The sequence below is a fragment of the Harpia harpyja genome, chromosome 15, assembly GCF_026419915.1.
Source record: "Harpia harpyja isolate bHarHar1 chromosome 15, bHarHar1 primary haplotype, whole genome shotgun sequence".
NCBI lineage: Eukaryota > Metazoa > Chordata > Aves > Accipitriformes > Accipitridae > Harpia > Harpia harpyja.
The window spans coordinates 29,916,701-29,939,201 of NC_068954.1; the positions used below are offsets into that span (position 1 = coordinate 29,916,701).

The window sequence follows — 22,501 nt, forward strand, 5'->3', positions numbered from 1 at the left end:
TTCAACAGTAGCTCTGATGTTGCTGGTATTTGTGTGCGCATTTAAAGGCGGTACTGGAAGTCTGGGCCAAAGCTTTATCCTCCCCACCCTGCTCCTTTTGGTCTTGGCTCCAGGATTTCAGTGATGCCTTCAAGAACATGCTGGAATGATGCCATCCCCACCTGCCTCCTTGGGGAGCATTTCCAGCAGCTCAGCAAGAGAGAAAGGCTCGGTGTTCATGAGTTATATCATTCTTTATATCATCGTTAAGAGTAGCAGGTATTGATGTACAATGCATCTGTCATTGTGCTTCCTATGAAAATGTGTGTACATAGTACAGATACCAGAGAGAATTCAACACTTTATACACTTGAAGGCATTCAGAGATCAGTAACGGAAAAAAAAAAAATGGCACAAGAACAAGGCCTAAATGCTACTAGATGGGTATCTACACTGGTATGATGCATATATAGAGATATATATATATATGTACACATATATATATAGTCATATATATTATATATAAGAAATATAAAATGCAGATGACATAATAGAAACAAACAAAAAAGTATATGCTTCAACAGGTGAGCGTCAAGGTCAAATCCCAGCCCCATCTTTAAAAGCTTTAATGGGAAAGAGAAGGAAAGAAAATAAATAAATGAAACGCAATGAAACATTAGGAAAAATCCATAAGAAAATTTATGGATGTGGCCGACCCGTCATCTTTGGGCAATCGCTGGATACAAAGGACTGACCCCCAGTTCCTAATTTTGGTCAGGAAGCAAATAATAATAATGACAATAATAAAAACAAATCTGCGGTTTAGAAATAATAATTACTAAAAAGACTTATTGCAAAAGCTCTTAAAGATAAGTAGCACTTCAGCCCTGGGAGGGCTCTTGCTTGATGTGTGGGGCCTGGGGGCTGGCAGGGGCTGGGGGAGGCCAATTTCCACCGACCCGAGAGCGAAACGGCGGTGCGCTTGCGGGCCCGGGGAGCAGAGACTCGGCTGGACGGCCGGACCCCGGCTGCCAGGGCAGGTCTCTGCGTGCCGGCAAGAGGGCAGGGATGCGAGGAGCAGCGGCGGTCCCGGGGCAGCGAGCCAGCAGATGCCCCGAAGATGCCCAGGGCTCGCGGTGCCCGGGGGCGGCTGCTGTCCGGGGCGGGGGGGGGTTCAGCGGGGTGGGAGCCTGCGGTCCCGTGGACCCCGAGCACCCTGTGCCATGGGGTATCCCTCAATTTATGAACCCTTTTGGTGTTGGGGCTCCTACGCCTGCCTGGCCAAAGCGGTGCCAAGGGGCTGTCCCTCGTGATGCCCCTGGCCGAGCCGGGCTGGTGGCTGCGGCCGAAGTGGGGGCCAGGAGTTTTCCTTCCGTCTTTCTCCCCGAGGATGGCTGTTTTCGGGGGCCGCATGGGGTAGCCCCAGGTTCCTTGGGGACAGGAGGGAATGCAGGGCAGGGTGGTGCTGGCCAGGCCGCGGGGAGCCCAGGAGAGACGGGCAGGGAGACCACGCTGTCGCCCGACCCGACGCGGCCGAGGGAGAGTGCCCGGGCGGCGGGGTCTTCAGTGCTGAGGAGGCACCCCCCCGGCCGAGTCCCCTCTGGTGCTCACGGCCGGCCAGCGAGCTCGGTGGCCGGGCACCGCCGTCCCTGGGGCAGGGTGCCGAGGAAGACGTTTTGGAGAGGTGGAGGTGCCCCGTCTTCATGTGCATGGAGTGGCCAGGAGTGCTCAGGCGAGGGTGGGCTGCGGGCCACCACGGTCCCAGGGGACAGAGAGGCTCTCCTGGGACTGCCGAACCCGCCGCCGTGCCTGCCGGCCATGCCGTGGGGCTCCTCGATGATCCCTCCTGCCGGGCACGGGGATCCCAGCAAGCGCCGGCCAAGGCGTTGGAGCAGGATGGGCATGGAGACGATGGACGGACAGACGGACAGGGCTGTGGATGGAGACTCTGCGGCCAAACGGCTGCTTCTTCTTGGCTTCTGGGTTTCTAGTTAAAAAGGCCGAGGGGAGCCGAGGGGAGGAGACGGGGCAGGCCCGTGCCCCAGCCCGCTGTGCGTGTCGCTCCCCGCACCGCGAGGATGGCCGGGCTGGAGCGTCCTCAAGTCTCTGAACTAGCGGGGCAGGCGCGGAGCAGCTGCCGCGGGGGCTGCGCGCGGGGTTCGAGCATGACCCGACCCGACCGCCTGCCCCGAAATCCGAGGCCGTCGCTCTTGTCTGTGTCCCACCGTGGTGAGGAGCAAGGTCCCCTAGATGTGTCTCTCCGCTGGCGCTCACAGGGAGAAGGGCAGCTCTCCGGAGGGCTTTGGTAGCTCAGGTTGTACATCCAGATGTCGGTTAGCAGGTGAAGTCCTCAAAGGTGCCCCGGGCCGGGTGATGAGGTAGGATGTTGGCTGCGTACGTCATGCCTGCCGGGTGGCCCCGTATGCTTTCACAGGGATTCTGTGGGGCAGAGGATGGACAGGACACTGGGGCCACTGGTTTCACCCAGACCCCCGCAGAGAGCGAGTCCTGTCTCCCCACAGCCTCTCTGCCTGGTGCCTCCGCTCCTTTCCCAAGTGCTCCCCAAAACCGTGACACCCCCCCCCTCCACGACACATCTGGGGCAGCCTCTGAGCTGCAAGAGGGGACCAGCAGCTCCCATGGCATGCCTGGCACTTACATGGCGTTTCACGTCGTCCATGCTGAGTGCAACGCCCTTGTCCGTGTTGTTCCTCTTATGGTTCTTGCGGCACTTGCCCCGCCGGCACAGCCGGTGCTTTATCACCTGCGAAAGCCAGATTTCAGTACCGTGGGGGCTCACGGGCGGCTTTTCCCCATGTCCCACATGAGCATTTTGGTGCTCCAGGATAACCTGGGCCTCCTGGCAGCCGTGGGACGGCAGAGACACTCACCTCGTAGGCGTAGTCGAACAGCTCCAGTACTGTGAGGATACTGGCCCCAATGAACAGCCCCATCTGCCCTCCAATGTCACCTGCAGAGGAGAGGGAAGTCATCAGGGTGCTGCGAGTCTGGCGTCCGGTGGCAGAGGGAGCAGAGAAAGGGCAGAACTCATCACTGCTGTGCCTGGCCATGGCAGCAAGGTGCCCCGCTCTGCATCCATGCTGTCGGCACATCCCAGTGCCTCGGGAACGGGGCCACGGTGCACGGGGCAAACGGGAGACCACCTTGTTGGAGGATGCTGGCTGGGTGCTGCCGCAGGGCCCCCGGCACAGCTGCCAACACTCACCCAGCAAGCCAGCCACCTCGTACGCCTTCTTCTGCTCGATCGTCTCATAGTTCAGGGCTTCAAAGAAGATATCCAGCACCAGGATGTTCTCCCTGTGCAGGACATAAGTGACGTCAGGCTGAGATTTGGGAGGGAGGGACAAGATGCCGCCCCATCGCCGTGGCCGCCGCACATTACCCGATGTACTGCTCCGACTTGTTGTACTTCTTGGCCAGGTACTTGGCGGAGGCCTTGCTGGGGATCTTCACCATGGAGAGCTCTTTGCCGTAGCGGGTCACGTTGCAGGGCATCTCGCAGACGCAGTACTCGTTGTCCTTCTCCACCAGGAAATCTGGGCAGGGAGAGAGGGAGATGGAGAGATGGAGAAATCCAACACACACAGCTCGGTCCCACAGGGCTGGGCAGCCTCACCTAAGGCCGGATCCGCACACTCCTTGTACTGCTCCGGTGTGCAGTAAGGGGCATCGCCTGGAGGAGAGAGAAAGCAGGTTTTCCCAGTGGGATCGCGTCGGTGGGCTCAGCCGGGCGGGGGCCGGACCCTGGCATGCACGGGGCTCACCTGGCATGTGCACCATGCGGCAGTTGCAGTTCTCCACCAGGTAACGGGTCTCGCAGTCGATGCGGCAAGCGGTGATGCTATAGGTGTCGTAAAACTCCGAGTCGCCCGCCACGGCCTTGCAGTCACCCCAGGGAGGCGGCAGGTAGATGAGCTGGGAAGGAGCAGAAGCCAGGAGTGAGGAGAGAAGCCCATCGGCCCCCCGGCCTGGTGGGGGGACAAACACCCTTGCTGCATCGGTCCCCAGGGCCAGGTCCCCCTCCCCATCCAACATGGGGGCAGGGGATAGGGGCACAGGGAGGAGGCTCAGCATCCCACAGCTGGTCTAGCCCACAGCACAGGGTGGAAGGGAACATCCCAGACCCCCCCAGTCCCTACCCGCTGCTCCTGGCAGGACACGAAGGTCTGGAAGCCGGGAGCCACCCCGAAGCCCAGCTGGTCGATCAGCGGGGGCTCGTCCTGGCTGTGGATCTGCACCTTGATCCCGGCTTCGAACGAGGTCTCATCTGTGGCAGAGAGAAGCGGGGTGAGCATCGTGCTGTACCTCGCTCTGCAGGGCTGCACCGAGCCCTGCTGCAAGAGGGACCAAAACTTCTCCCGTCTCCCACCCTTCCCCTGGGCAAATCCATTCGTTCACGTGTCCATCCATCTGTCCATCTGTTTGCTACACCATGTCATTGTCCCCTCCGCCTCTGACCCTCCTGCTCCAGCACCCAGGGAGAGCAGCAGGGAAAGTGTTTGCCTCTATTTATAAACAAGTGATGGCTGCTTGTCTAAACCGATGGAGAGTTGCCATGGCGAAGAGCATAGACAAGGAGAAAAAAGGAAAGAAAAGGACCCGAAGTGATGAGGAATGGAAAGAGGGAAGAGGAGGGAGCCTGAGGGATGTGGACCCGTGGGGTGGGGAGCTGGAAAGGGGCTGGGAAGCACCCCGGGAGCTGGCAGTGACCGAGCGGACCTGCTGGCAGAGCCGCTGGGACAGTGGTTTACCTGTTTCCCCCCACACTGGCAGGTACTCGTCCTGCTGAATGTCCAGCATGATCTCCAGGCCGTTGCCGGTGCCCCCCTTCATGGTGATGAGCCGGGGCTTCCCGTCCTGCCCCGCATTGAAGGTGTAGCACTTCCCATAGCGGGTGAAGACCTGCAGGAGAGGACATGGGGCTGAGGCTGGGACCCTTCTGCCGGCACCAAACTGCTGCTGGCACCGCAGCATGGAGCCGGGAGGGCATCACCAGCCCCGAAACACAGCCGTCCCCAGCCTGGGGGTATGATCCGACCCAGGCTCCTGCCCTACGGGGTGCGTCTCGCTGTTGGAACTGCCTGTCTTTGCCCCGGTAGAGGAGGAGGCAGTCTCCACCAAGGCACAGGGATGGCATGGACTCGGAGGAGCCGCTTTGCAGACTTACAGCACGCCAACCCCACAGACCCCACGGCAGCCCCAGCTCCCTGAGACGGTGGCACTTGGCCCTACGCCCGCACCGGCGCCTCTTCCAAGCCCTCCTCCATCCCTGCAGAGGATGGGGCTGGATGGGATCCTGAACCCCCCCCCCCCATCCCTCCTCGGCTCTTCCAGCTAACGCCGCTGGCAGCTGGCACGTCTCCACGCCACTAAGCTGCTGCCAGACCGGGCAAGGGGCACACGAGGTCGGTGCCCGCATGGTGCCCCACAGGCAGTGGTGATGCCAGGACGGAGGTGCCAGGCACTCCTCTGCAAGCACAGCCCTGGGGCTGCTCTCTGTATCCCGCCAGCGGGTCTCCGCAACCGGTGCCGTCCCCAACTCCAGCAAAACGCCCAAATGCCGGCAGACGGGGCTGAAATATCAGCCTGTCCCTGAGTGATACCCTCCGTGCCTGATCCGACACGATGCTGGCCGGAGCTGCTCCCCGTGCCTGGCCGTCTTGGGGCTACTCACCGCCGCGAAGTCGCCGGGGCCACACTGCTCGCCCCGGTAGCTGCAGCTCAGCAGCATGTCCTCCAGCTGGTGACAAGTACGGTTAAAAAAACCGTACAAATTTAGGGGCTCGTCCTCATCCCCGGGGCTGGGCTGGGCCGGGGCGAAGCCCAGCTCCATCCCGGGCTCGTAGTCGACCAGGGGGGCCAGGTAGAGCAGGTCCTCGTGGCTGAGCTGCGAGACCCGCACACGGTTGATGTTGCAGAAGGTGACGGCAGGAAAGGTCATCTCGGGGCTGTCCTCCTCGCTGAGCAGCGTGACGTGGTGGTACTCCAGGTAATAGACGATGCGGTCGGCCACCTGGTAGAGGAAGACGGAGAGGGAGAGGAGGAAGGCCAGCGCCCAGAGCGCCTGCCGAGCGCCCAGGCTGCCCTCCACGAAGATGTGGCTCAGCCCGTGCAGCGTGCAGCTGCTGGCAAAGGCCACAAAGTCCGTGGCTGCCCCTGCGTCCTCCTCCTCCTCTTCATCCTCCTCCTGCCCATACAGGAACTCGTCTGCTCCATCCTCTCCTTTCCCGGCGGCTGCAGCATCTCTTGGTGCTTCCTCGCTGGAGAAGGAGATGGTGCAGAATATCTGGAGAGGCATTGTCCAGCGTGGGGGTCCCAGCTGCAGCGTGCGGGTCCCAGCTCCGGCGTGGGGGTCCTGGCCCCTGCCCTGCCAGAGCCTGGGGGTCTTCAATGGTGGGTCGGTTCCTCGGGGTGTGGGTGAGAGGGGCTGGGGGAGAGCAGGGAAGGAGGAAGGGGCAAGTTCAGAGAAGAGAAATGGAGGAGGGAAAAGGAGCGAGAGGCGAGCGGGAGTGAGGGAGAGGAGCAGAGGGATGCTCAGAGGGGACAGGAGAGAGGAGGGTATATCAGGAGCAGGGAGGAGGAGAGGAGGAGCGAGGGGCGGTTCTGCGGGCTCCCCAGGTCCCCCGGGACCAGCTGGCTGCGGCTGGTAGGACGGAGCAGACATCGCCAGCTCCAGAAGCACTGACGCACTGGGAGCTCCCGGTGCTGCCCGGGGGTCCCGAGGGGCTGCCAGGTCCGGCCGACGCGGGTGCGCACGGGTGTGCGCACAGACACCCGGCGTGCTGCGTACCCGCACCGCATCCTCCATCCTCGCTGCGGGGCAGCACGGTCCTGGCAGCCCGACCAGCTGCTCCGGCCAGGGCCTCCCCGCCGGTTGCCAGGCTGTTTCCAGAGCCACCATATGCCGGGCTCTCTGGGCTCTTCATCAGGGCAGCTGGAGCCAGAGGTTTTCCCAAAATGCCCGTGACGCTGTCCTACTGCAGCGCCCAACCCGACGGTGCCAGCGAGGGCGGAAGGATGCTGTGGTGTCCCCAAGCTCCCACGGTGCTCATCCTGCCCAGGCAGCACCCGTCCTGTGCCGTGGGGCAGTGGCACGTGCACGGGAGCATCCAGCGAAGGTGATGTCCTGAGCAGTGCGGGATCCATCCTCCTCCAAGCCATGGCTGGATTTGGCAGGATTTGGGTGCTGCCATACTTCAGGTGATGACTCCTTCTGCAGAGCCCAGCCAGTGCGTGGTGTGTCACCTCGTGCTTCGGATCCCTGTGGGGCACAGGGAGCTACCGCTTCCCCCGGCGTCCAGGCTTTGTGCCGCTGAGCCAGCTGGGGCTGGGGGTCCCGGGGATGCAGCCCTGATGCAGGATGGTGGGATGGAGCCAGCAGCCAGGCTGGCTGCCGGGAGCAAAGGCGTCTCCTCCCTGCAGCCCTGCAGCAGCACAGCCCCTTCCTGCGGTTTGTTTTTTTTCCTGCACTCAGCACTTCATAAAAGCATCCGATGCGACCACAAAGCAATCTCCAGCCCCATCCCAGCACCACAGCCGCCATTGCTGGCCCAAGGGGAAGGGGAGCATCTAAATACGCAGCACTTTGATGCGCAAGAGCTGGACAGGAGCTTTTGACTGATGCCCGGGTGCGATGAGCATGCCCCAGCACGCCAGCTCGGCTGCTGTGCCTCCTTCTCCTCATGCACTGAAGGGCCACTGGTCCCCGAGCACATCCTTGCTCGCGGACACGGGCACCACCAAAACGGGCAAACAAATGCAACCAGGTAACCTGTACAAATCTGATCTGATACCAGTGCAAATTTATCTACTCTTCCCGAGCAAGTGACGCTGGTGTAATGGGCAGGGTGTGCACTGGGGATCCCTGCCAGGGCAGGTTCAGCCAAGATGATGACCGATGATGTGACAGCGGGTTGTCCCTCGAGGGGCTGTCCTGGGGCTCCCCAAGCTCCATATTCCCAATAGGGCCCTTGTGTAAGAGGGATGCTGGCAGTTGCCACAAAGCTGGGAGAAAGGGTGGGTGACCTTGGGGCCGAGCGCCAGAGCCACGGGATGAAATTTCATAAAGCCGAGAGCAAGGTTGCACCTTCTGGGAGCAACCCAGAGAGTCTGAGCTGGAAACCCATCCTGGGAAATGGGACCAGGGAGACGGATTGGGTGGCTGGGAGCCACCATGCCGTGGGGACCAGGTCACATCCCAGCCCTTCGCCTTTGCGGAGATGAGCTGCAGCTGCGCTGTGGGCAGGGCTGGGCTATAAAGGCATCAGGGCTTCAGCTGGAGGGGGTTTGGGGGTGCTGGGCTGGCTCAGCCCTGTGGGAATGAGCTGGGCTCGTCACACAAAGACCGGCACTGGAGCTGAGCAGATCTGAGCTGGCTGAGCTCGGGGTGGGATTTCTGGTATTCCCCAGCTCTGGGACAGGGAGTTTCTGTGCAATGTCTGTAGGAGGGGGAGGGAAAGGAGAAGGAGGAAAATGGAAGAGAAGCCTGGAGGAGTTTGTTTAGCCCTGGCAGGGCACTGACAGGTGAGCGGTGCTGCCTGTGGGGACAGTCCCTGACAGCGTGAGCGAGGGGCTGATCTGACCCCACGGCATGGGGAGGTTTAATGTGTCTTCTTGGGAGCAATTGCAGCAGGGAGAGGGAGATGCTGTAATGAAAACACTCCATCATCAGCTGGGGCCATTAACCTGCCTCACTCGGCTTAAACAGCCTGCAGAGAGTGCCAGGGCCAGTTCCCAGCAGCTGTGTGGGACGCTGAGGATGAGTGCTGCCCTGGCTCTGGTTACCACTGCCTGTCCCAGAGCCGACATGTGAGCTGGGATGAAGGTGACCGGGGACGGTTGCAGCCAGGAGCACAGCAGCAAAAGCACTCAGGGGAGCGTGTCCCGGCTCCGCGATTGGGGACAAACTGTGGCCGTGTCCCCATGCTGTAGGCAGAGGGGTGCCGTCCCGGTTTGTGCAAGTTTGGAGATGCTAGAGGAGTCCTTGGGCTTGTTCCAGCTCCTCCCTCACCAGGAGTTATTTTTACCCTCTCTCAGGTAAAGCTTTGGCGGGGGAGAGGGATGGGGGATGCTATAATTAGTCGTGACATCAGTCCCTGTGGCGGCGCGTGCTGGGATGATGCCACCACACCCCGACCCACCGCTGGGGACCAGGGATGCTCGATGCCCTCCTCCCTGCCGCAGCAAGGGACGCGGGATGGTGGAAGGAGCCTGGTTTTTCCTGGCTCTGGCATAGTGTTTGGCCACTGTCCCGGGGTGGTTCGGCCCCGCTCGCTGCTTTGCAGCTCGTCACGGGCCTGGGAAAGGAGGTTCCCTGGAGCGGGGGAGCACGGAGGCGGCGGGGGAGAAGCGGGAGGGGGATTTGACGGCAGCAACAGCACATTTCACAGCCTGTCACGCTTTAATGGCAGAGGAGATCAAAGCTGGGATGGAGTTATTCATAGAGATAAACCAATCCCCGAGGAGGCGAGGAGAAAACAACATTGCAAGCTCTGTTATCCCAGGCCTGCAAGCGGCAGCCCAGCCCCGGGGAGGCTGTCGCAGAAAGCGCCCCGGGAGCTGGACCCGCTGGGTTTTGTAACGGGGCACTGCTTGTCCCTGCCAAGGACTGGCTGAGCTGGGGCCGAGCTGCCTGCATCATCCCTTGGGGTGCCTGGAGGTTGGAGCTTGACTGGTGGGAAGGGATGAGGTGGGGTGCAACCCCGCAGCAGCCAGGAGCGGGATTTGGGGGATGGATATTTGATGGGGCAGATGGGCACCCTGCAGCTGGGCTGTCCTGCTCCCGTGACACAGCCAGCTGCATTGCATTGGAGGGGGGGAAAAAAAAAAAAAATCAGGTTTGCAATGTGCCTTGGCCCATGAATGTGCTTTGCAGCTCCCAGAGCTGCCAAGATGTTGGTGGTGGCACCCGCAGTGCCTCCATCGCCGCTCTGGGCAGGGTGAGCCACTTTGGGACAGCTCTGGGGCTGCGGATCCCCTCCCCGACCCTGGCGAGAGGCAGACTCAGAGCAGCCGAGCAAGGTGGGATTGCCCGGGCAGCCGGGATCTCTGCCGGGACTAATCCTGCCGCCCCTTATCAGATGCTGCCACCTTGCCTCCGCTCGCTCCGCCAGCCAAGCCGGGCGCAGCTTGTGTTATCCAGCCCTTTATCCCCCAGATTAGATGCTTCACAGTGGATTAGTATGTCACATTCTAATGCAGAAAAATTGATGATTAAAAAGGAGGTTTTCCTCTGTATTATTCCCCACCTCCGCCCCCTCTCCACCCTGTCCCTGCGGGCCCAGGCAGCCCAGCCCCGGCCGTGGGCACTGGGTGATGCCGCGGCACTGGGTGATGCGGGAGCCCCGTCCCTGGCTCGCCCGGGGGACAGAAAACCAAAAGTCCCTTTTTGAGACTGTGCAGGGCTGGGGCACTCGGTCCCGGCTGCTTTCGGTGGCAGGGCTTGGGGTGGAGGGGTCGGGTGCTCCAGGTCCCTGTGCCATCCTGCCCCAGGTTATCGGCTGCAGACCCAGCATCTGCAGCACAGGACTTTAATAAAAAGCACATTATGGTGAGTAATGCGCTAAGTGGACTTCATTACGGACCCGGGGCCTCCCTGGCTCCCGTTGTTCCATATGATTTCCTATCAGATGAGCCTTATCTCCTCTCCAAATGCTTCCATTTAAACTCCATTAATCTTTCAAAGCTTCCCTGGACCAGTGCTGCCGAGCGCTTCCCAGCCAGCCCAGCCGGGTGCTGGTGCTGCTGCCCCGGGCACAGAGGCCACCCGCAGCCCCGCTGGCTCGGGGTCTTGGGGGGGCTCGGCCGGGATCCCCTGCAGTCCACGGGCGGTCGAGCGTGTATCTGCGGCTGAGCCCTTTGCCGTGCATCCGCTGCGACGGCTCCCACGGCCACCTTATCCTTCTTGCCGGGGATCTATTTACGCTCCTATAATTGAAATAGTTTGTAACGCTGAGAGCTTTCCGGGTGATTTACCCGTTGGTGGCCTCCCTTTGTGCCGTGGAGGGGTCACTGGGACTGTGCCGACTCCTGTCCTGCCGGGATGCGGAGGATGCTGCTGAGGTAGGTGCTGCTAATTCCCAGGCAGCTGGGATTATTCTGTGTGGACACTTATTCCAAAGCTTTTCCGTGTTTCCTCCTGATCACAAATTACCCATAAGCAGGTTGCAATTTTTTCCGACATCCTTCACAATTGCTTAGACAGTTCGTGCAAGCAGATTCAAGCTGACGGTTTTATTGGTGGGGGGAAAAAAAAAAATTGTATTCCTATCTGGTTTTCTTGCTGTGTTCGCTCGCTCTGGCTCTGCACGCATCACGGTTTTCAAATCTAATCTAATCCAAGCAGGGTGGTTACGCAGCCCTGGTATGCGGCTGCTCTGGATGGGTCTTCCTGTTGCTTTACTGGGCCATGAGGCTGCTGGGAGAGCAAGGAGCAGGGGGCTTAAAATCCCTGATAAAGCGGAGGGTGAGTGGGAAGAACCCTGCCCCAGTGCCGTCCCATGCTCCATCTCTGTCCTTACTGTAAAAGCCTGGATACAAATGCACCAAATCCTCCATACAGAGGGAAAAAAAAAAAAAAAATCCAGAAAAATAAATAAAAGGTTATAATATCCAAGTGTCAAGGCCTGTATAAATAAATAAGAGCCTGAGATGGTTAGGAGCTTCTTGAGTCATGGTTGTTGCAGGAATTGCAGAGATGCCTGCTGCTTAGAGAACCCTGGCTCCGGCCAAACTCTCTGCAGGCGATAAAACAAAGGAGTCTATAAAAAGCCAGATAAATTAAAACTGAGGCAAAAGGCCACGAGACAGTTAATTTCCCAGATCTCCCCGTGGAGATCTCTGCCTCCTGCGTGGCCCTTCATGCTCGGGGGACCTGCCCCGTTCCTCCCCGGCTTCTCCCCACTTGATATCGGGGGGAGAGAGGGGAAAATGGCACTAGGAGGTTTCCTGGGCAGATTTCTTTGAAATACCCAGTTGGCAAAGGTGCCACGTACCTCGCTGCAACTCAGCCTGGGTCTTGGATAAAGACCAAACGGAGATTAAGGGGGAACAGTTTGGAAAAATACGATATGCTGGTGGTGGTCCAGGGCTGCGTTTCCAGCCCGCGGCTTCCTTGGGGGCCAGCGTCCGTGGGGCACGCGTGCCCAAGGTACCCCATCCGCAGCCATGACGTCCTTGCCTCCGTTGCGGCCGGATAGCACTCGAAAGCCTCCTCAGCTCTTCCAGGAGCCACAGATGCCATTAAAGCTTATTATTAATAATTAATAATTCATTCGTTAATGATTCTTTATGTGCCAAAGGCATCGCAAGAGGAGCAGGAACGGCCTGAGGTGCATCTGCGCTGCTCCAAGCTCTTGGCACGACACCTCCGGGTGCGCGTGGTGCGTCTGGGTGTGCAAAGTGCTCCCGGGTGTGCGTGACGCCTCCGGGTGTGCAAAGTGTTTTGGGTGAGCGTGACACCTCCGGGTGTGCCCAGCACTCCCGTGCAGGGTCTGCTGCTGTGCACCGTGGCCCTGGGTACGGCTGTGCGTGCTGCTGGGGCTGGATGTTGCCCCTGGGCAGGGCCAGGGACTAAATGACCCCCGGCTGGGCCTGATCCTGATCCTGCGTGTCCTCCTCTCTCCTTTCCTAATCACCTGCCAGGGTGGGCGGGAGTGATGTTGTTCAGTGCTTAGAGGTTTGAGACGCTAAATGATTTACCTACTCCGTTGCAGAGCTCCTAATGAAGCGGCCATGGGGCAGAGGCACACGTCTGCCTCCTGCCATGCTGTGCCCAGCACCGATGTCCTCGTCTCGCTTGTTCCTGACCCTCTTCTGTGCCGGCTCGGCCGAGATCGTGGCGGGTTCAGTGGCACTGCTCCCATGCAACGGTGCCAGGGTCACACCGTGGCGTTGCTGTCCTGCTGCAGATTGAGTGTGAAATGCAACTGGCTTTGAAGAGCTGCTGTCTCCATGTTAGCATCAGCACGGGGTAAGCAAAGCCCCAAGTAGCTGAGGGATCCCCAATCCTCCTGTCTGCGCCCCGCAGGTGGCCGTGTCTGGACAAACCTTGGATGAAGCTGGGAAAAGGAGGCAGCCGAGGAGCAGCGCTCGCCGGCGTCTCTGCTCCACGCCCGAGGGCTAAACTGCTCACGGCTGCTTTCTGGATGATTTGCTTTCAGCAAAATACCATGATACTCGAAAGTCCCCGAGCTGCCGATGAGCTGACGGAGTCAGGGCGCTCCCGACCCACTGTGCTTCCTGGGAGAGCCGACTCACCATCAGCAAACGGCTGCGGTCCTGTGCGTGGCTGCGGTCCTGTGCGTGGCTGCTCCTCTGCTCCATCACCTCCAATTACTTTGCACCAGGCAGCCCGTGTCCCGCTGGGTTTGCTTCGTTTGTCTGGAAAACGATGCAACCTCTGGGGTCAAACAATGCTGCTGTTCAACAGCAAAGAGAAGCCCACGTGGAGCGTGAGCGCGGCCGGGAGTTTCCAGATGATACAGCTGGGGATGGCGTGGCCCGGCCCCGGGGACAATCGCCGGGATGCCGGAGGTGAATCACCCCTCGGAAATAACAGATACACGTGAGCACTTTCAAACGCTTATAAGTTATTTAGGAGCCCATGTGCCGCTTTAAAAAGTGATTTACATAAATCACTTGAATGTCTTACAGAATTTGTAAAAGTGCCGGCTCTGTCGGCTCCCCAAACCAGGAGTACGACACTACTTTCGGGCCAGTGGCTGACCCTGCCGCCCACGTGTGGTCCCCAAGTTGTTTTTCCAGAGCCAGATGGGCCCATGTGGTTTGTTTATTAACTGTCTAAAGCTCCAGGAAATATCTGGGTATCAGTAATTCCCGCGCCCGGTCTCTCCAGCTGTGTTGGAGATGCTTTTCACTCCAGCTCTATGATTATCCACTAACACTGCACCGCAGGGGAGCTCCGCTCACCGCGGGGCTCCCGGGCTTGTGACTGCCACAGCTCCACGCGAGGCCGTGGGGTGCTGTGGGCCAGACGCCTGGTTCCCCTGGTGGGTGCTGGGGTGTGGGTCCCGTGGGGCTGAGGGTCAAGGTAAAACAGGGAGACCAGCAGCAGCCCCCGGTTGAATACCCCAAGACCAGCAACCTGAGGGTGCCCCATTGTACCCCTCCCTCCGAGCTCCCATGGGTGCTGGAGGACACCCCGGCACCCACCAACTGGGCAGGTTTGAATGACGTGAGGGGTTTTTTTGGGGGAGAAGAAAAAGCTACGGTGCTCCTGGGGCGGCAGGAGCTGACCCCCACCCAATGCACGTTGGCTGGAGCAAGGTGGGCTGTGAACAGGGAGCTCAGCGGGGTGCAGAGAGGATTTGGGGGTGCAGAGGGGGATGCATTGGGGTTTAGCAGGGCGCAGAGGGGCACAGCAGGATCTGGTGGTGTCCACTGGGGTTCACCAAGGTGCAGTGGGGTTCACAAAGGCAGTGGGGAGTCTCGGCAGGGTGCCATGGGGTACAGCAAGATGCCGCTGGATCCGTTTTCCATCACAGCAGCTCCTGCATTGCTCTGGAGATGGGAGGAAGGAGGAGAGGAGGAGTGTGGTCAGGCTTTGCTGGGACTGCTCCAGACCTTTTCTGCTCCCTCCCTTGCTCTTCCTCTGTGCACTCGGTATTTCTAGGGCAGAGGATGCAGAATCCAATGCAAAAGGCAGCGGCATGATCTCCATGTCAAACTCAATTCTCCCTAGTGCCAGCTCAGCCCTGGAGCCTCATGGAAATGGTCCAGAGGTCTTAATCTTCTGCAGTTTATCAAGGATGTCCCGCATGCTCTGCCCCAGGGCTCCCAGCTCCCATGCCAGGCTCAGCCGCTGTGCCCTCAAGCAGGACAGTGACGAGGAGTTGGGGACGTGGCTCTCCCCCGGGACGGGCTCGCGGGGTGTGAGAAGGAAAAGCTGCAAATGCACATTGCACTGCGCCAGGCATGGCTGCTCACATCACCCCTGGCTGCACCGACCCCCAAAAAGGGGCTTCACGAGCACGGGGCACCGTCCTGAGGTTTAGTGCTGGTTTTACGTGGGGCAGCCCCAATTCCTGTCCCACAGGCCATACTGGGGCATGGAGAGGAAGCTCATCCTCTGGGTTTCTCCTTTTTCCCTGGGATGGAAAGAAAATTAATGGGGTTTAGAGCCCAGAGAGAGGACTCCTGGACCTTTCCCTTGCTGGGCGAGGAGCAGATCCACGGGGGATGAGCACGGCTCCAGGGGCCCTTTGCTGGTTACGAGGAGGGAAAGGAAACGCAAGCTGGGAGCTGGCGGGGCCACGCATTCCTGCAGAGGAGCGAGGGCTTGAACTTATAAATAATGAAGTAGCAAGCGTGAAACATTGATCTCTGCTGCTAATGAACACTTCAAGGAGCACAGTCCCGAAACGGAGGCGACAGCGAGGGCGATTCCCCCTTCCCCACAAAGGGGAACTGGGCAGCCACCCCCTGCCCACCCCATGCGTGGCCCGGTGAGCGCAAGGCTCTCTTGGTGTCGGGGACATCCTCAGCCCATGTTCCTTAGGGCCGTGCCCTGAGAGGGGTCAGGACTTGCCCCTCAGCCTTGTGTTTGCCCCTCTGGGCTTTAAGGCCGTGCCAGGATTTTGGGGCTGGGGAGAGGAGACGGCTGCACCTCCCTGTGTTTCCTCCTCCCCATCCTGGACCGCTGCAGGGGGGGAGATTTGGTGGATGCCAGACACCTCCATGGTGCTGGGGGGGCTGTGAAGAGCCAGGGCAGAGCTGGGATGGGCCGATTGTTTCCCCCTGGGTCTTCTTAGAGGGTTCAGTCCCCTGTACGGGATTAGTCCAAGCTTGGTCAGCTCCACCTCTGTCCCTGGAGCATCCCTGCATCCTGCACGCGGCTGCTGCTGGGGAGCACCCAGCCCCTGCGGTTCACTGGCTAGGGTGGGTGGAGATGGAGGGGGGTGAACAACGCCAGGGACCCCCTGATGTGGCCTGGTGATGACACAGGATGAAAGAGGAGGTGGGAAAAGCCCGAATAATCCCAGGCTGGGCTTCCCCATGGCATCCGGCACGAGTCCTGTGTACCACGGGATCCTGTCCTGGCTGCAGGGTGATGCTGTGCACTGGGTGGGGGTGCTGAAACCAAGCCCACAGCCCCCATGGGATGCTCCTGGGTGGGTGCATCACTGGGGGGGCACACGGGCAGTGGGGGGGAGGCCCTGGGCTGCTGCAGCTGCCCCCCCCCCGGTGATGCTCTCCCGTTGTCCGCCAGTGCGAGGGGGCACGTGGGCAGGACACAACTCCTGCCGCCTTATTGTCACCCCCCATATTTCAGCTACGGCAGCCCCTCATTTGCATTCGCCACGTCTCCCCCCGAGCCCTCCCTTCTGCCGGGGACAGATAACGTGGCAGCCGCGGCGTGCCGGGGCCGCGGTGCTGGCGGCAGAGCCGAGGCTCTTCCCGTCGCCTCCTGTGCCGGCCAGCATCAGCATGCAGCCAGCATCGCCCGGGTGGCCGCTTGTCCCCCCAGCTGTCCCCATCAGCCCCCCCAGTTCTCGCCACCGGCCATGGCACTGAAGTTAAATGGCTGCAAAGGGGACAGGCGCAGCGAGAGGACCGATGTGCATCCCTGCCCGCGTGCAGACAGGTCCCCCCCCCCCAGCCTGTGTGGTCTGGGCAGCCCAAAAATCCTCCCTGGCAAGGTCTCTCTCCGGACACAGCATCTCCCCTATATCAGGGAGAGGAGAGGGGCAGCGCTGGCTGCAAAAGCACCCGCTTGGGGCATCCCACTAGCCTGGACGGTGCAAGGGGCTTCCCGAAATGCAGAGGTGAACACAGCCCCTGAACAGGGCAGCGGGACCCCCATCAGGGTGGCGCAGACTGGGGGGATGCTGGTGCATCACCGGGTGGTGGTCCCTGGCACCCACGAGCCTTCACCGGTGCCAGCAGGCCCAGAGCAACACCGAGCCTGGCTCAGCCTGGGCGGACACGGTCCGAGCTTGGAGGAGGGAGCAGCGAGGCGGCAGGAATTAACCTGTCAAACCAACCCATCTAAAAGCTTCGGGACCCCTGGGCAGGGAGGGGGCAAAGGTTTCCTAAATAGCTCAGCGAGACAGGGCGGCTGCCGGGACCCCGCACGCAGGCAGCACCATCCCCATCCCCGCCATGCACAGCCCTGCCTGTGCGAGGCTGCAAGGGGAATCCAAACAGCAACATAAACGTAGCACAGAGCCAGCTTTTTCTAATCAAATCCATTAAATCATCCCAACCTGCTTGCAAGGAATAATCCAGGCAGGAAGAACAAACCAGCCGCGAGTCTATTTTGCTTTTGCCGGTTGGAGGGGTTGCAGAAAGCAGGGTGTTTGGACCCCAACAGATGAAAGTAGGGAGCCGGGATGAGGGTCCCTGAGGATGCTTCGGCGCGGAAAACACGACTGTGCACCGGGAAGAGCCCGGCGTCGAAACCGGCTGGTGGCCACACGCAGGCTGGGACCCGGCCCCACTCGCTAGCCCCACTGGAGAGGATCCAGCCCCCTCCGGGCTGCAACTTGCCTCCATTTAACAAATAAAACGCCTGACGGTTGACAACAGAGAACTGCTCTATGTAAAGAGCCCATCAAGGGAATTTAATGCAGATGATTAAAATCACCCGAATTGTGCTGGGACCTGGGCAGCAGCTCCGTGGACGCCCAGCCGGTGCCTTGGCGTGCTCGGCAGCTTCGTCCTCGCTCGGCGTGGGACGCGAGTGGGACATCCCTTGGCTGGGGATGAGAATGGGGACCCCGAAAAGCGCAGAGCCGCATGCTCAATGCTGGAGCCGGCTCAGGAACAGCCACTCTGGCTGCCGAATTTATTAGGCAGCACCCGAATAGCCGGCACTGTTTAATTCCCAGCTGGATGGGGGAGAGGCAGCCGCAGGGGGATAAAGGCTTTATTGTGCGCTGGATCCGTGCACCAGCGCGACACGCAACCTCCGTGGTGGGGCACAACGCTGTGCCGTGCCACCAGGACCTGCTTTCCTAAAGGGATTGCGGGGGTCCCTCAGGTCCCTGCTGGCCATCGCCGCGGCTCTCCCTGCTTTTCCACTGGTGCCTCCTCACCGCGCAGCATTTTCCAGCGTGAAGGTTTCCAGCCCCGCATGCACCACCCTGCTTTGCAGAGCCCAAGCGATCCCGGGAAACTTTGCCCACCCGGGAGCACCCTGTGCAGCAGCACTGAGCAGCACGTGCTCCTGGGGGGCACCTGGACCTCTAAAACCCAGCGGCATTCCCTGGCATCCCCTTAATGAAGATGCTGCCGGTCCTTTCCGAGCTGAAAGGAGGCAGGAGCGGTTACAGGCAGACAAACACCCTCCTTGCATGGGGGAAACGCGGCATTGGGCCGGGGCCGCGGGGGCACTCACCACTTTGAAGTCTTCAGGGGTGCATTGCTCCCCGCGGAAGAAGCAGGACAGCAGCATCTCCCGGATGTCGTGGCCAGCCCGGTCATAAAACTCCAGCATGTTGAAAGGTTTGGGCTTGAAGTTTCGGAAGTTTGCCTTGTCCTGTAGGATTTCCAGCTGCTTCTCGTCGGCGGTCTGAGTGTCTGGGATCTCGTATCTTAGGGGAAAGAGCAGGCAGAAGCTCAGGCTTGACCACGGCAGCTGCTCCCGCTGGCAAAAGCCATTTGGGCCTCACACGAGCTACTTCTACCCTGACCCTGGCACGGGCTCAGCAAAGTCTCAGGCACTTTGCACGTGGCATTTTCAGAACATTCAACAGCACAAAGTGGCCCAGAGGCACGTGAGAGACAGCAGGAGGATGGGCGAGAAGGAGAAGCCGGGCAGCGGCCACGTACCAAACCCATCCCACTTGCCCCAGAGCTGGTCCCGCAGCACCGGCGCTGGTTGACGTCAGCCCAGCCGCCTGCCCTGTGCCTTTGGTGGCATCGCGACTGCGGGCGATGGCCTCGCCGGGATGCGGGCTGAGTGCGCTGGGTCTCAGCCCCCGCTCTCGTGGCTGCAAAACTCTCCCCGGGGCACAAGTCGGGGCAGCGGCGAAGCCTTTTGGCAAACGGGATGGGCAGGTAGTGCACCTTGCTGCCGGCACCAGGCTGAGGGCAGTGGCTTGGCAGCACCACGGAGCCGCTACAGCCGTGGGGACGGGTTGGGGAGGGCAGGCGAGGGGCTTCCCCGCGAATCCTGCCACCGCAGAGTCCCACGGCCCAAGGAATGGCACCGACCGCCGGTCCTGGTGCGTGGGTGATGCTCAGCGGCTTCACCTGCTGGCATCCCCGGCCTCGCTGCATGCGTCAGGCACCCAGGACGTGATGCTGGAGCCATGCGTGCTGGATCCACCCTGCAGGCATCCCAGGGTGGCCCCGGCCTTGCTGTACGTGCCGCGCACCGGGGCCGGGAGCCGTGTGTGCCAGATCCATCCAGGGCAGCCCAGCGTGGGAGCCGTGTACCCAGGAGGAGCAGCAGCAGGACCTGGCAGCTCTTGGCTGCCGGCGTTGCCGCACAGCGGCCGCATCCAGCTGCAGAGCTGAACTAACTCAGGATCCGCTTCCGCACGGAGACTAAGATGCCCTCCACGCCAGTCACGGAGCGCGCCTCTCCAGCACTCGCTGCCCCACGCGGTGGCGGGGCGGGGGGGGCCGGGACCACGCGCGGTGGCCTGCCCCGGCACACGGAGACGTCCCCCCGGGGCCACCTCAAAGCACCGGCACCCACCTGTTATTGAGCAGGGCAAGGAGCTCGCCGGCGTGGTACAGGTCGTTCTTGGTCACCCGGCTGAAACGAAACTCGTTGAGGTTGCAGAAGGTGACGGCGGGGAAGGTGAGCCTGGTGGCCGCCACCTCGTCCAGCTTGGTGACGTGGGGGTAGAGGAAATAGTACTGGATGCGGTTGGTGCAGACGAGGGCGAGCAGCGCCAGCGAGCCCAGGAAGCACAGCGCCCAGACCACGCGCTTCAGCGACAGCCGCTCGTACGAGAAGATGTGCGAGAGCCCGTGGAGGGTGGAGCTGCTGGCGAAGGCCTGGATGCTCACCGGCTGCCCGCTGTCCACCTCCTCCTCGTCCACCTTCAGGTCCATCATGGTCCGTGCCGGCACCCTGGCGTGGCCACTCTGCCAAGAAGGGGAGCCCGTGGGCGCTCGGTGCCGTGGAGACCTCGCCGGTGCTGCCGCTGCCCGGCCCGCGGCATCCCGGCACAGGGACGCCGGGGATGCACCCGGCAGCCCTCACATGGGGCAGGTGCTTTGCTGCGCCCTGCTCTTCCCCCCAAGCCTATATATATACACACACATACATGTATATATATATATATTTTTTTTTTTTGGGTGCAGCCTCTTGCATTTCCTCCCCTCCCACCTCCTCTCTGCCCTCCCCATCCTGTGGCAGGACTGGGGTGCTGTGCACCCCCCCCCCCAGCATCCCTCCCTCCCCTCCCACCTGCTCCCCCCTCTCCCTGGTCCCCCTCCGCCTCCCCCAAATGGCACCGGCGCATCGACAAATAGATGAAGGAATCGAGGATGCAAACCTGGAATCAGGGCCAGCGGCCGTGGCCGGAGCTGGGCTCGTTCTGCTCCGCGACGGTGGCCGCTGCCGCTGCCGCTGCGACGTGGGTGCCGGGGCTGGGACGAGCCTCCCTCCAGCTCTTGCCGCTGGGTGGGAAGACGGGAGCGGGAGAAGCGCAGGCACGGAGGGTGCGAGAGGCACCGAGCCCGGCAGCGGCGGGCGAGCCGGAAAAGAAGGAGGGGGGGGGAATAAAAATATCCTCGGTGGTACCTTGGTGCAAGCGTGGGAGCGGGGATGCGCCGGGGCCTCGCTCAACGCCGTGCGGGGGGACCGGAGGCGACCATCGCCGGAGAGGAGGCAGCTGCCGGGTGCGAGGAGAAAAAAGGGGGAGAAGGCAGGCGAGCAGGAGGCTGCTTCGCTGCCAAACACATGGATACCTCCCCCTGTGGCTAGCTGGGAGCTGGTGGTTTCTTCAGATGCATAATCCGCATGAAGTCATTGTCTGGGCGCTGGTGGGGCCGGAGGCCGCGGAGGGGTGCCGCAGGCCGGTGGGCAGCGAGGAGAAGGAGGAGAAGGAGGAGAAGGAGGAGAAGGAGGAGGAGGAGGAGGAGGAGGAGGAGGGAGAGGCGGAGGAGCGGGGCGCTCCAGCGATTGCAGGCTGCTGGCAGGGGCTGTTGGTGCTGCTGGCGTGTGCATGTGGGTAATGTGTGTGTGCGTGTGCGTGCGTGTGCCGTTCCCATCCCCCAGCGCCTTCCAGTGATGCTCCGGCTCTTCGCTCCGCCGGAGCCTGCCCCCCCCCCCCTCCGGCTCCCCCCATCCAGCTCTGACCCGGCTCTCCCCCTGCCACGGCCTCCACCGCCCTCGCAGGCTTCACCCACGGGTGGCCCCAGCGCCGGGGCAGGTGCTCAGACACGCTCGGGTTGGTCTTTTTTCGGGAGGACCGAAGACGGGCGCCTTCTAGCCCTTTCCAGCCGCCCGCTCGGGGCGGCAGCGGGGCACCGCGGTACCTCAAGCATCTGCCCCGCGCTCGCCGGCTGCAGCCCCGCTCTTTGCTGCCTGCCGGCACGGTCTCCGGCACGATGCTTGCCACGATGGGGACAGACCCCGCCGGAGGCGCTGGGCTTCTGTCCCTGCCCCGCGCTGCCCCTTTCCCAGCTATTCGCCTAAACACGGCATTTACAGAGTCATCAGAAAGGTGTCGTTGTCCCAAGGGTGCTTCCCTGGGGCAGGAGGCACTGGGTGCTGGGTGTTCTGTTCCTCCCCGGGGCAGAGCAAGAGGGTTGCACAGCGCTGCCCGGCTTCACCTCAGCACCACTGCATCTCCAACCCTGCTCCACCTCCATCTGCTCCCCACGACCGCCGTGGAGAGCGGGGTGCCTCCATCACCCCAGCCGAGGTCTGCCCACTGCTCCCAGTAAGGCGACTGCAGTCAAATGGAAGAGTGTTTCAACGTCCTTTATAACTCTGATGTTGGAAAGGGACAGCCAGACTCTGGGATCGTCCCGACAAGCTGTGTCCCTATCCAAAGGTGCCTTCCCAGGACACTGTCCCTGCCTGAACCACGGCTAATGGGAGCACAGGCAGTTTGGGGTACAGCAGTGCCAGGCGTGCGTACCCTGTCCCCAAATCCCATGTCTTGGACACACTCGGTTTGGTCCTTTTCTGGAGCACCCTCTCCCAAACCGGGTCCTTGCCCCAGCAGGAACCCGGGGTTTGGTTTTGCAGTGGGATCTGCTCGGGGACAGCTTGGGGGGACAGCCATGGGGCTCAGGGACACCCTGGTGAGCCAATGCCCCCCCCCTTGCTCGCTGCTGGGCACAGGGACGACCCTGCCAGTGCCTGGAAATGCGGCTGCAAGACCGGGAGGACGGCATTAGCGTTTCCAGTTGGCACCAGCTCTGCCTTTCCCTTCCCCGTTCCGTTCTGCAGCGAGTCGGCATTGCTCCTTGCCTGGATGACAACTGCCTGCTCCATTAGGGCTCCTGATAGAAACCTGGAGAAGGATGTGCTGCTTGGGTAAGGGACAAGAACATTTAAAAAGGGGGTTGT

At 61.2% G+C, this 22,501-nt stretch overlaps 1 protein-coding gene across 4 annotated transcripts; it reads right to left on the reverse strand.

Moving 5' to 3' along the window:
• Positions 1-214: 214 nt before the first annotated feature.
• Positions 215-21,191, reverse strand: ASIC1 (acid sensing ion channel subunit 1). Of its 4 annotated transcripts, none has more exons than XM_052809900.1 (13): positions 20,475-21,191; positions 19,667-20,061; positions 18,359-18,554; positions 5,675-6,013; positions 4,752-4,902; positions 4,140-4,267; positions 3,765-3,915; positions 3,617-3,673; positions 3,383-3,536; positions 3,206-3,297; positions 2,871-2,950; positions 2,639-2,743; positions 215-2,418 (listed from the first exon to the last, which is right to left on the reverse strand). In XM_052809900.1, exons 2-13 carry the CDS (start codon positions 20,029-20,031, stop codon positions 2,314-2,316), a joined length of 1,923 nt encoding a protein of 640 aa, XP_052665860.1. In that variant the 5' UTR covers positions 20,032-20,061; positions 20,475-21,191; the 3' UTR covers positions 215-2,313. The 4 variants fall into 4 exon arrangements, with proteins under 4 accessions (XP_052665860.1, XP_052665859.1, XP_052665858.1 ...); XM_052809899.1 differs by lacking the exon at positions 5,675-6,013 and having other exon boundaries at positions 20,475-20,598; positions 20,723-21,185; XM_052809898.1 differs by lacking the exon at positions 5,675-6,013 and having other exon boundaries at positions 20,475-21,185.
• Between the last annotated feature and the right edge of the window lie 1,310 nt (positions 21,192-22,501).